The sequence below is a fragment of the Sceloporus occidentalis genome, unplaced genomic scaffold (assembly GCF_023333645.1).
Source record: "Sceloporus occidentalis isolate IW3139 unplaced genomic scaffold, rSceOcc1.0.p SCAF_5, whole genome shotgun sequence".
In the NCBI taxonomy this organism is placed as follows: domain Eukaryota; kingdom Metazoa; phylum Chordata; class Lepidosauria; order Squamata; family Phrynosomatidae; genus Sceloporus; species Sceloporus occidentalis.
The window spans coordinates 106,621,452-106,633,746 of NW_028316985.1; the positions used below are offsets into that span (position 1 = coordinate 106,621,452).

General features: G+C 38.3%; 1 protein-coding gene across 1 annotated transcript in view; it reads right to left on the bottom strand.

The window, feature by feature from the left end:
• Positions 1 to 12,295, bottom strand: part of LOC149312623 (endosome/lysosome-associated apoptosis and autophagy regulator family member 2-like) — a 101,125-nt gene that overhangs the window by 6,424 nt on the left and 82,406 nt on the right. Inside the window, exons 13-21 of the mRNA XM_089525021.1 lie at positions 11,980 to 12,117; positions 11,088 to 11,351; positions 9,509 to 9,682; positions 8,169 to 8,358; positions 6,937 to 7,033; positions 5,999 to 6,100; positions 3,090 to 3,216; positions 2,252 to 2,430; positions 501 to 666 (exon numbers count right to left, since the gene is read on the bottom strand). Of these exons, the coding sequence (XP_089381147.1) occupies positions 501 to 666; positions 2,252 to 2,430; positions 3,090 to 3,216; positions 5,999 to 6,100; positions 6,937 to 7,033; positions 8,169 to 8,358; positions 9,509 to 9,682; positions 11,088 to 11,351; positions 11,980 to 12,117 (1,437 nt within the window). The remainder of the gene's footprint in view (positions 1 to 500; positions 667 to 2,251; positions 2,431 to 3,089; positions 3,217 to 5,998; positions 6,101 to 6,936; positions 7,034 to 8,168; positions 8,359 to 9,508; positions 9,683 to 11,087; positions 11,352 to 11,979; positions 12,118 to 12,295) is intronic.

The window sequence follows — 12,295 nt, forward strand, 5'->3', positions numbered from 1 at the left end:
CTATCACCCCTAATGAACTAGCTGAAAACCAGCCACAGACCCAGAAAGTGCAAAACAGAAGGAGAGTTCTGGTAATCCCTGGGTTACTACAGACATGCAAGAGTGAAAAACTGGCCACTACAGTTGTCCACCCTTGGTGTTCTATGTGTAAAGACCTTAAAATAGCATATATTTTTATGACTCAGGATCCATGTGTGCCGCAGACTATTGGGTTTTTTTGCATGACAAGTGCAGTCCCGAGAATAAAGAGTTGGACTTGAATTTCACATTGCACTTCCACAAGAGCATATGGAATGTAATAGACAGATGGACAGTTTCTCTCCAGCTCCTGTTTTCTCTCTCTCTCAACCATACATGCACATGCATGCCCATACACATACACAAAGCAATGTTTTGAGAGTAAAACCAAAAAACATATATATTACCAAAAGGTCTTAAACATTTTCCAAAATACTCTCTAACAGACATACAGTGGCAATCATACTAACAGCAGTACTCACCTTTGTTGCTAATGATTTGAGTTTTCCTAATAATGACTGTTTATTTGAATATACTATTTCCTCTTCATTATCCTCCCCTTCCATGATAGCACAGCTGTCAGCAGCTGGAAGCTCACATTCCTTTGAATTTGCTGTCATCACCAATTTGGAATATTTATACTCTAGCCTAAAGGAATAAATCAAGATAGTGGCAACTTTTTGCCAACATGTACATACAATAACTAACACATCAAAAACTGTGATAAAACTTGTTATAATGAGCCATTGTATTCCCCATTACCAAGTACAGATGTGAGAGCTGGGCAGTGAAAAAACTGATAGGAAGAAAATTAATTCATTTGAGATGTGGCGTTGGAGAAGTGCTGAGGATACCATGGATGGCCAAAAAGACAAACAACTGGGTGCTAAAACAATAAAGCCTGAACTCTCCCTGGAATCCAAGATCACCAAATTGAGGCTGTTGGACTTTGGCCACATCATGAGAAGGCACTACTCCTTAAAAAAGAAAATGATGCTGGCAAAGGTAGGGGCAGTAGAAAGAGAGAAAGACCACATCCAACATGGATAGATTCAGGGAGGCCACAGATTTGAGCCTACAGAACCTGAGCAGAGAGGGAAAGGATAGGGGGGCTTATAGATGTCTCATTTATAGGATTTACATGAATCAAAGTTGGAAGCTAACAACAATAAACAACAATGAGCTATTATTTTCAATTTATTGTATTTATCGTTATTATAGATTTGAAAGCTACAGTTTTGAACTATGGAATAAACTAACACAAGTATAACCACATATCAGGAGCTGCTATGGCTTGAACTGGAAACCCATGACTCTGTTTGTAGCTACATGGTGTAGGAAGCCACAAGAGCTGTAGCTTGGAGCATTTATTGGCCAATGAAATATTCCAAATCAATTTCAACCACCCATGCAGGAGAGGGTATGAACATCTTCCCAGAGCTTGCAAATATTAGTGTTAAAATTAAGATGTTTTTGTTAGTGATTAGTTGCATAAAAATTCATTAAGTTTCTCAATTTTAGTGAAGGGTATAAAATTAATCTATGATCTTGTAAGTGATGTGTTTGCTTTTTTAGCTGTCACATCACATTGTTGTCTCATGTTCAACCTGTGGTTCACTAGGACTCCTAGATCCCTTTCATATGTAGTCTTGCTAAGCCAAATGTCTCCCATCCTGTATCTATGCATTTCATTTTTTTTCCTGCCTACGTGCAGTACCTTACATTTCTCCCTGCTGAAATTCATTTTGTTAATTTTGGCCCAGCTTTCTAATCTATTAAGGTCATTTTTAATTTCAATCCTGTCCTCTGGGGTATTAGCTACTCCTCCTAATTTGGTGTCATCTGCAAATTTGATAAGCATACCTTCTTTCATCCAAGTCACTCATAAAGATATTGAATAGCACTGGACAGAACCCTATGGCACCTCAGTGGTCACCTCTCTCCATGATGAAGATGAAGTCTCACAAAATTAATAGTTACTCATAGTTAAACCTGTTATCATTCAAAAATGTTAAAACAATGACTACTTGAATTGTTTAAGAATTATAAAAAATTATGGGCAACATATTATGGGTCTCTGCACTTGGTCTGGAATTTTGCATGAGCAAGAATGGTCTTCCTGGATCTGGGGTCTTTCAACTTGATGCTATGGCTCTGACTTCCTAGTGCAACCTCTGTCTCCCCTGTGACAGTCCTAGTCAAGTAGCCACACAGATAATGTCGGAATACTTACTTCTGATTCTTCTTCCAGAAATAGCAGGTTAAAGCAATCAGCAAGACACCCGTGAAAGCACCCACACCTGCTCCAACTTTCAGCCAGAAATCTACTGTTTCACAGATGACGATCTTTTTTTCCGGCAAAGAAACTCCTTTTATACACAGTTTTGGTTCATTCCATACATATAAGGTTTCCTAAGATGCAGACAATCAAAATAAATATATTTTATTTTATTTTATATCCTGCCCTGTGACTCATCCAGTGTGGGAGCATAAGACAGTGTCCCACTGAAATATATTATATTTACTATATCCAACCCTATCCTATTATCAGAGCACCTGATAGTCAACAGCATTCATCTGTATTCCCAGAAGTTTCAGTTCACATGATACCAGCCTACATTATATGTAGTTAGTGGGTGGCAAAGTACCTCCTATTTTCCCCTTAAGCTATATAGTTTTCATGCAAGAAATTTTGAAGGAAGGTAGTTTAAGTGCATGGTGATATTGTCCTCATGTTCTGCCTGTTTGCTGTCATAGGCACCTAATTGGTTAAAGGGGGGAAAGAATGCTAGACAAAAGGATCCTTTGGTCTGATCCAAGGCAGCTTTCTCCTCTCCTCTCCTCCTCTGGCCCCAGTGTTGCAAACAGGCTAAAGTAGATTCTGATGAGTTATATAAATAAAAACCAAAGTGGATTTTTGCCAGGGAGACATCTTAGAAATAACATAAGGATGATACTCAACACCATCAAATACTATCACTTAAATAAGAACAAAAAGGCAGCTATAATATTGTTGGACGCCAATCTGATGTTTTTCAGCCCATAGTATTAGTGTGCAACAAGTTCATTACCTGATGTCCTTTTTTACAAGCTCCTTCAATTTCATGGTAGTCCTGCTCTGTACACATGGGACAGGCGTCTGCACTTTCCCACAAGAAGTAGAAGTTACATCCATCACAGGTACCTGCAGAGCAAGAACTGTAAAAACGTTTTTTTTTTATAAAAAGCTGAATGGGTTCCTGTTATGAATTCAAAACAACGTAGCTGAATTCACTCTGAAATAATGATTTCCAAAAATGGGATGACATTCTGCAGCAATGCACATGGATATATATACACACACTACACAGCGTTAGTTTGATATTTCAGTAGATTCTGTGGATGCAAATGAATGAATGAATGAAATCAGAAGCTTGAGAAAAAGTTATTTGACCATGCTGATCAGTGGATGCTGAATGTTACAATTTAAAAAATGTAACTTTTCCATGCTTTGGTCTAACCACATGCAGATCAATGCACCAGAAAACTTCACCAGAGTAGAACAACCAGGAAATGTCATCATTTGGAAGTTGAATCCTCTCATAACTTATTATATACAGGTCTTATTTAGACAGACAGTTTCTTGTATTGCAGTGTTCAACTTTACAACATTGGACTTAACAGTTAAATGTGTGAATTGTTTCCTCAAAAACAATGTATGAGATGGCAGTATGTGATGGCAATATGAATATCTGGGGGCATTTGATCTGTGTTTAAAAGCTTCACGCTTGCAAGCCATTGCTCAGTGTTGTGGTCATAAAAACAATGCTGGCTAAAATAATGTTAGAGGGGTTTTTGGATTATATGTGTCAATTGTTCCATCCTGCTGACCACTTTGCTATTATTTCTCAGAACCCTATGAAACATTGGCCTCAGCTAAATGTAAGCTTATATTATTTTGGATCTTACTTATAGTTATCTTAACATTAAGGTTGGTACATCCTTGAAGGAAAGGGAGATATCAGTACCAGCTATTTTTGTAGCAATCACCATAGAAAGTTGATGATTAGGGCAGCTACTGTGAAGTCGAAGGCTTTCATGGTTGGCATCCATAGTTTTCTGTGAGTTTTCCAGCTGTGTCTTAGACGAATTTATTCTTGATGTTTCATCTGCATCTGTGGCTGGCATCTTCAGAGAGTGGTGGCATGGAAGCATGTGGGGTGTATATATTATGTGACTCTTGGTTGGGAGGAAGTGATTTACATGTTTGAATGGCAAGGCCTCAGCATGGGAGGATATGTGGGAAGATATGTATGTCTATATAATTAGCAATCCATTGTCTGTGGGGAAACCCCGCCCCTGGTTTGTGTTCATTTGCATGTATTGAGTCTTGATTTTGGTGTTTTTCACGTCCTGTAGCCAAACTTTGTTTACTTTCAGTGTTTCTTCTTTCCATTAAATACAGCATTCAAACATGAATCAAAGAACATGGGAGAAACTGCAGACTGAGCCCACCAAAAAATTGGCAGTAGCAGAACATGTCCTAAACCAACTTGGGTATAGAATGCTATTTGAAAATACTGAAAATCTTGACCAAACCAACATCTACTAGATCAGAATACATAGGGAGGTGACTGAAATCCACAAACATCTGGACAACTTCAACAGTACAGAAGAAACACTGAAAGTAACTGAAATTTGGCTACCAGTCCTGAAAAACACCAAAAGCAAGACTCAATACATGCAAATGAACATCGCTCAGGGCCAGGGAGTCTTGTAACAGAGATTTTGTCTGCTACATTAATAAAGTTGTTAAAATGTCATCACTGGCATTTTCACTGTCTCTCTATCAAAAATAATTGTGTGCTCTTGGCAAAACATATGTATATGTATGAAAGGCTTCACAGACTTCATTTCACAACACTGGTTTAACCAATAGGTGGGTTGTGAGCCTGTATTTTTTGTAACAAGGCTAGCTGCATCAACTATTGGGGCTCCAGAGTCATGGAGCCATCCCTAACTTTTTGCAGGAGACTTTTTCTCTCTTGGCAAGACAGAAAAACTTGAGCAACCTTTAAGAGCCTTAAAGTATGAGGGCCGATACATCTGATAGGCATTAAGTTGGATACAGTTATTGTATCATGAAAGCTGTCATTCCTTCTGTCATCTTTTTTTGTCTCTGGCGTAACAACTAGGAGAATGCAAGCAGCAAACACTCAGAGAATCCACGTTTCACTTGGAGACTGCCAATTGCCTTATTTTTCTCCTTTAGCTTTGCAGATATATTAAGAGAAAAATGACGTGAAGTGAAAAAGGTGCATTTCAATTTGAGAAATTCTGCAGTAAACAGTCAATGTCAACTACTGGTTGACACTTATTACCATAGCCAAAACTTCACTGAAAGTGAAAACTAAAATTCAGTGATTCCCTCCAGGCAAAAACATTTCTGTGAGGAAGTCCAAATGGTGGTGATACTTCACTCTGTGAGATTGCTGGTCATGGGACAATACATTTTACTACAAGGTGATCCAAATGACATGCATGATGTCCTGTAGTGCCCTGGTATATTTCCCACTTTTTCCTGGATTATTTTACTCCAGATATAATCCTGCAAGAAGGTCTGTTGCAGGATAGTCCAATTCCCCATTTTCAGATATGGATTTACTACCTGCTAGGTTTCACTGTGTTGCACTGCTGACTGTATGTGTGGTGATCTCTGTAATGACAGCAAAGCTGTGGGGATATCCTCAAATAACTGTGCCGTATTCCTCCTGACGTTCTAGCACTAAATCTTCATATCAGTTCCCCCAGACAGCAAAGAGAGTTTGGATTCTATCTGTTTTATTGACCAGATGTCCTCACAGGATTGTTCTCTCTATATTCACCATGTCAGCAATATATATATATATATATATATATATATGCACACGCATTTAGCAAAATTTCTCAGAAGAGGAGAATGTCACACATCATTGTTTACATGACTATTTGTAACACATACCTGGGAACTGAAATTTCTCCTTGGTCAGGTTTTGCAGGGTTACACCGCATTGTCACCACAGAAGCACGCCCATTTTCACAAATTGCTGTAGCTCCTGAAGACCTACATAGAAATGAGAACATATATGCAACAAGGTTATGACCCTCACCATTATTTCTATGCTTAAGAGCATGTCTTAGAGTACATCAAAACTTTCACCTTCCCAGGCATATATGGGGCCTTCTTATGCCATCACATCTTTTGTCTCCTTGTCCTACAGTTTTCTGATTTTCTCAGTTGCAAGTGTAGTTTCTACTGATATTTTAAAATAGTTTTTAATGTTTGTCTTTACATTTACTGTGAGTAAACAGCCTGGGGTTTCAGCAATAAGGCAGGCTATAAATATGGATATAAACAGAAATAAAATTGGAACCTCAAAGAAAGCTGAAGAATAGGATGTCCTAGGTATATTTTACTCTATCTGTCAGTCACCTCAGTACTAGGATGTCATTCATGTGACATTTGTGTTCCTTAATCAACTTACAGACATTCATGAGGGATAACTAGATATTAGAGTAGCTGAGTGGTCACAACAGCTAATTTTGACTGACAAAAAACAAGAGACAGAGGTTATCATCACCATTTTTACAGTGATTTTCAATGTTCAAAGTACTACATGTATATTATCTGTACATATATAATATGGGAAGGTAGAGAATAAATCAAACAAATAAATAAGCATCTACTAACCACCACCACCACCACCCCAAAAAAAAAAGCTCCATTGCTGTATACATTTGCCTAGGAGTAACTCTCACTGAATTCAATAATGCTTACTTCTGGATGGACAGAAATATGAAGAATACTTTCAGGATACAGGTGAGAGTACTAGATTATTAGTTTGTGGCAGGATGTGCTATAGGGAGAAAGTATAACCTTTCTAAAAACCATCTACCTACTTGTAATAAAAATGCACATCAGGGATCTTGTTTTCAGGTTGCTCAAACATTTCTGACTTAACGGTTATATACCCCAGTTTTGTTTCAATTGTAGCTCCTGAAATGAAAAAAAAGACTAATTATAACCCAAAAGAATCAACACTAACATTTTTGTGGGCATTCTTATTGAGTATAAATAAAAAAGGCAATCAGACAATGTTTGATTTGCGACCAAATATTCTGCCCTGTGTTGTACAAAGACATTTCAAGTATATACGAAACTTCTAGTTTCCTGGGAAATTCAAATGATTACATATTTTCTCCATATAATATTATGTACTGTTTGTTTTTCTATTCATGTTCATTGAAAGAATGAAAAAATGTCATGACACTGAAATTGAACAAACACAAAACTAAATGTAATATTTTGGGGATAGTGGTATTGTGTGTTTGCCAAAAACATGGATGGGTAACTGTGGGAAGCAAGGACCAATTTCTCCCAGATGCCCTAGTGGGCATACAAGATATTTATATCTCACAAAATCAAGTGCACTGTGTTTTCTTTCCTTCTAAAAATCATAACCCCCCAAAAGGCATAAGACTTTTAAGAAAGCCAAAGGAATTATTTTTGAGATCCTATTTCTTTGTGTGTGGACTGGTCAGAATACCTACAACCATGAACTATCAGGTATTGCTTACTTGTAACACAAAGAAACCATCACAAAATATTATGGTCAGCAGATGGGCCCAGTCCTGTCACAAGATGATCCGTTGTGTAAAAGGAGAAGTCTGCAAATTTGTTGTCATATTGGTCTAGTTGACAACTCTGATGAGACTGTCAGGAGTCCATGACATTTCAATGGGCACCAAGGTTTTAAAAAGACTGGGTAATGCTATCCTACCAAGCCCTGTCTTGAGGTAGCTTCCCAATCCTGTCTGCCTAACTAGCTTCAATCGCACATGGCGATAATAGGTTGGTCCCTCTTCTGTTGTGTCTTAAGAAACAGCATGTGATGGAAGCCATGTCACTCGCCCTGCCAAAGAACCTATTCTACACAAAGTTTAAAATTGTTTGTGTTTGACAGACATAATGCCAAAAGAAGAATCATGACAGAACGTTCAGGACTTTGTTGTTAGAAAAACAGATCCCCAAAAATATCCACATCAGCCCCCCCCCCCCCCCTATAGCAACTGTGAAGTTTTCAAAATGAAGTCACTGGATTAGGCCATGTCATCATCTTCATCTCACTTACCAAGAAAAGTGTCAGCAAGGCTGTTGGACTGAAGTGCCAGAGCAGTTCGGAATCCCTTGCTGTCAGGTGGTATGATAGTTGACTGGCAAACAAAAGCTCTCACAACATTGGAATAATCTTCTGATTCAGCTACCATATCCTTTAGTGTAATATCTGTTATGTTGTCTGCACAAATTGCTACCTTTTCCCCCTGTGGATGTCAAATTGAAAGAAAGTAAAGTAAAGGTATGGATATTATGAAGGATGTCCTAACATCTGGCAAAAAAGAGGTCATTTGCTGCTTGCCATGATCTAAAGGTATTAATGGTAATTTAATATCAAATTAAGACAACGATCTACAAAAGATGTAGTGTACTGCCATGCAAGAACTATTTGTTTAAAAAAAACCTTTACAAATGATCAGTCACCCCAAATCCCTACCCCATGTTTAATGAGAACTGGTTCTGGAAAACAGAACTTTATTTTAAAAAAACTATCAAGGAACCATGCAGCATTCTTGCACAGTATAATAAATTAGCTTGTAACTTGAATGTATTTAGGCCTTTAGTTAATTATACCCTACCTCACTTAAAAGTTAATGCAAGAACTGGGAGATTGAAAGGAGTGCTTGCAATGTACAGCACTGAAAGAATGGGTGGCATAGTTCAACATGTAAGGTGTTTAATTATAATCCTCATTAGTATTCCAAATATATGGGTGTGAAAATCCATGTTCTGTCTCTTACTCAAGTATGACAAAAGCTTAATCCAGTTTGCAGATACCCAGTTGAGATGTAGCATTTCATAACAGTGACAATACAATTTAATGCAACTCTAATGAGGCTGCAAAGAATATTCTCCATGGTTGGTTTTCAAGTTGAAAATATTGTGATCAGGTAAATATAATTCCCCCTTCAAAACAGTCTGTAAAAATAATCACATTTTAAAATACTTTTTGGTGCTGTTTCTTCCTATTTTTTTAACCAGCTTCCATCTCCTATCCACCACTCTGCATTATTCATCTCAGACCATATATCTTGTGGCACAAGAGATCACACAATGAAAGACATTATTGTGCTACAAAGCCAGTTGGAGCTGACTGACAATGTTGAAGATGAACAAGAACAATTTAAAATAGATGCAGTTCTTCCAGCGTCTGTCATATGGGTGATTCCAACTGATGAGCAACAGCTACCAATTTTCAGCGCAAGTAGGGAAACTAACATGATGATATGTTATAAGTGATCCTAACTGTGACAAAGAAGCTTGCAACTTGAATTGCAACAGGAGATGCCACATTTTGGTGGCAGCCTCATATCACGCACCATATTTAACTCTGGATTTAAATGGGCAAGAATCTACCTGGTTTCCACAGAGGCTGATATTGAAGAAATGGAAGAATTTTGTTCCTCTTGCTGTAAAGCTAGGTCCATTCATTAATGAGCCTACTCTACTGAGGCTGCTAAAATCATAGCTCAGGCTCTGATTATCCTTGGTGTAGGCAAACAGGCAATCACTAAAGCAAGCAGAATGGTCCTTTGAGAGAAAAGCAAAACAGATGTGAATTGTTAGAAGTAATGAAATTATCATCAAGGTTCAGGGAAAGCTAAGAAAGAAAAACACATAAATGTGACCTGGGTTAGAAGTGTCCAAATATCAGAACCATCATCAAGTCCATTGCATGTGCAGTGAAAGAAAGGATTCACCTAAGCTCTGGCATGAAGCTGTTCAAAGCATCTGGATGGAACTAATACTCCACCAAATTTTTTTCTTTCCATTTAATTTCAAGCATTCATTGGGACACATATGAAAAAGGAATTTCACTCAACAATTGTGAGGAAGGGTGAGATTTTTCTGAGAACCTTCTCAGAGTGCAAGGTTGTTGGGGCTTCTGCCCCTTATTGTAACAAGGTGTGTTTGTCGGCTCTTTATTTTGCAATTCCTGTGCTTTGTCCAGGAGGACTTCACCTTATGATCCTCAGAGCGTTCCAATGCTGCCACCTGTTGATTACCTGAAAATTAGGTGAGGGTCTTGTTATTTATGGGTGTTAACATGACTTTTTGGTGGTCTTTGTTATTATTTTTAGCACCAGTTGCAACAACTGTTCAGCAAGAAGCAAAACTGAAAAGCCCCAAGAAAAAAGCCATAGTGAGTCCTTTAGGGTACAGCTGCTCAAAGTAGAGGTCCATAGAGAGGTGCCAATTCCAGAGACACTGGCTGCCAAATCATTGTAAGCTTCCAGGAAAGGAAAACAGTAATAGCCAATTGGCACAAATATGGCAACAGCCCATGGTACTGGGGCAGGGGGACTGCTGCTCCCTTACATCAGATAGCTTGAGACACACTGCTATGCCGGGCTTTCTGCAATGCATAAGTGAATTGGAAGGCTGCTAAACACAGAGATATGCTGCAAAGTTTTTTAAAATAAAGAGCACAGTTTCGTCAGCCAACTTTTTTAGGTAAGATAAGCACTGAAGCCCTGGAGTGACACATTCAGTTTCTCTGAAAGTCTCAGCTTGCTTTAAAAACAGGTATAAATGGAATGCCAAGAGCTTGGGAAAAGTCATGTAGTGTTTTTGGCACACTACCAGAGGGAAGCAGACTTTGAGGCACTGTACATAAGAGATATTTTATTCTAAATGCCTGTCTAAGGTTTTGCTCTGGCAAGCAAAAACACACTTCATTGGTTGAGGTAGTTGTGACATCAGCAGTATTCAACTCTCTATTCTCTCCTGGTGTATATAAATAAGAATGACTGGTTTTAAGCCTAGTATATAGCTTGTTATGTGCTGATTTCATTAACATTACTGCTTATGTGTTTCCTGTGAGAGTGTGATGGGACACTTTTGGAAGATGAGTGTTGGATTCAATGGATCATTAATATGTCCAGACCAGTCGTATGCTTATTTGTTTTCAAACCTCAAGATGGATTTTCCCTACCTTGGTGCTTTGGCTGCCAGGGCCACAAGGGATACATGCTTCTTGACCATACCCTTGATGAATGGACAGGTATGTATTGGGAGGACATTCCCTGCACTGGTTGGTTTCCTTTTCTATATAGTGCCCAGCTGGACAGGGAATGCAGGAGGAACCAGACTGTTCAGAACCAACAGCACAGGCCCGACAAGATGAGGCAGCACCATCAACTGCATTGGTTACAGTGATTGAATAGATCTTTGCCACATCATTGATGAGCTTCCTGCTCTGTAAAGAAACAAGAGGGAAAACAACTTTTGTCACATGCTCCAAACACTTCATCAAAGTCATAGATCTTACTCCTTATTGTTGAACCTAGCTTTTCAAATCAGTATGGACTATCTATTAGGCATAGTGGAAAGCAAGGCTAGAAAAGCAGCTTCTGGGAAGTAAAGTAGAATGAATCCAATATCATTAGGCATCCAAAAATAATCGGCGTAAGGCCCATTAAACAATTTTGAGGGTTCACAAACTAATCTATAATATTGGATTTTTAACCCTAAAACCTCTAGCACCGATTGGTTGAGCTGATGGTGGATGGCAAGGAATTTCAATTGCCTAGAAAATATAGCTGCCAGCACATTTATAGTTCCGATTCTGTTAGAGAATGAACAATTGTCAGTTTAGCATCACATAGGTCCCAAGCATAAACATAGCTGAAGTAAACGTAGAGGTAACAAATAGAGGGTATACTGTACATTTTGCTTTCATCCAAGCAATGAATGTCTGAGTTGCAGAATATTAATATTCTGTCAGCAACAGCACATCTGTCCCCTGTGGTTTCAGGGTTGTTGTTGTTGTTTTTTAAAGGTTTATATGGGATATTTATTTGCACTGAAATACTTGCAATACTCACATCTTGGCCTTGACTTGTTCTCTGGAAAGCCCACGTAAATGTAAAAGAAGCATTTTTTGTTATTATATGTGTATACGATTGCTTTTCCTTAATTCCACTCCATGATTCTACTACATTTGTGTTCTTTTTATTAATGTCCTGGAAACAAATAACATTGAATAGATAATATTAGTTTGCTGAACTGAGGTTGTCAAACAACGCAGGCATATAAATTTTCCTCTTTAAGAGGAAAAAGAGGCACAGACGTCCCAGGTGTGGCCACTACTTTGGTCACATAAAGAAGCATCTGTAAGTGGTACCCTGTTACTTATTGACT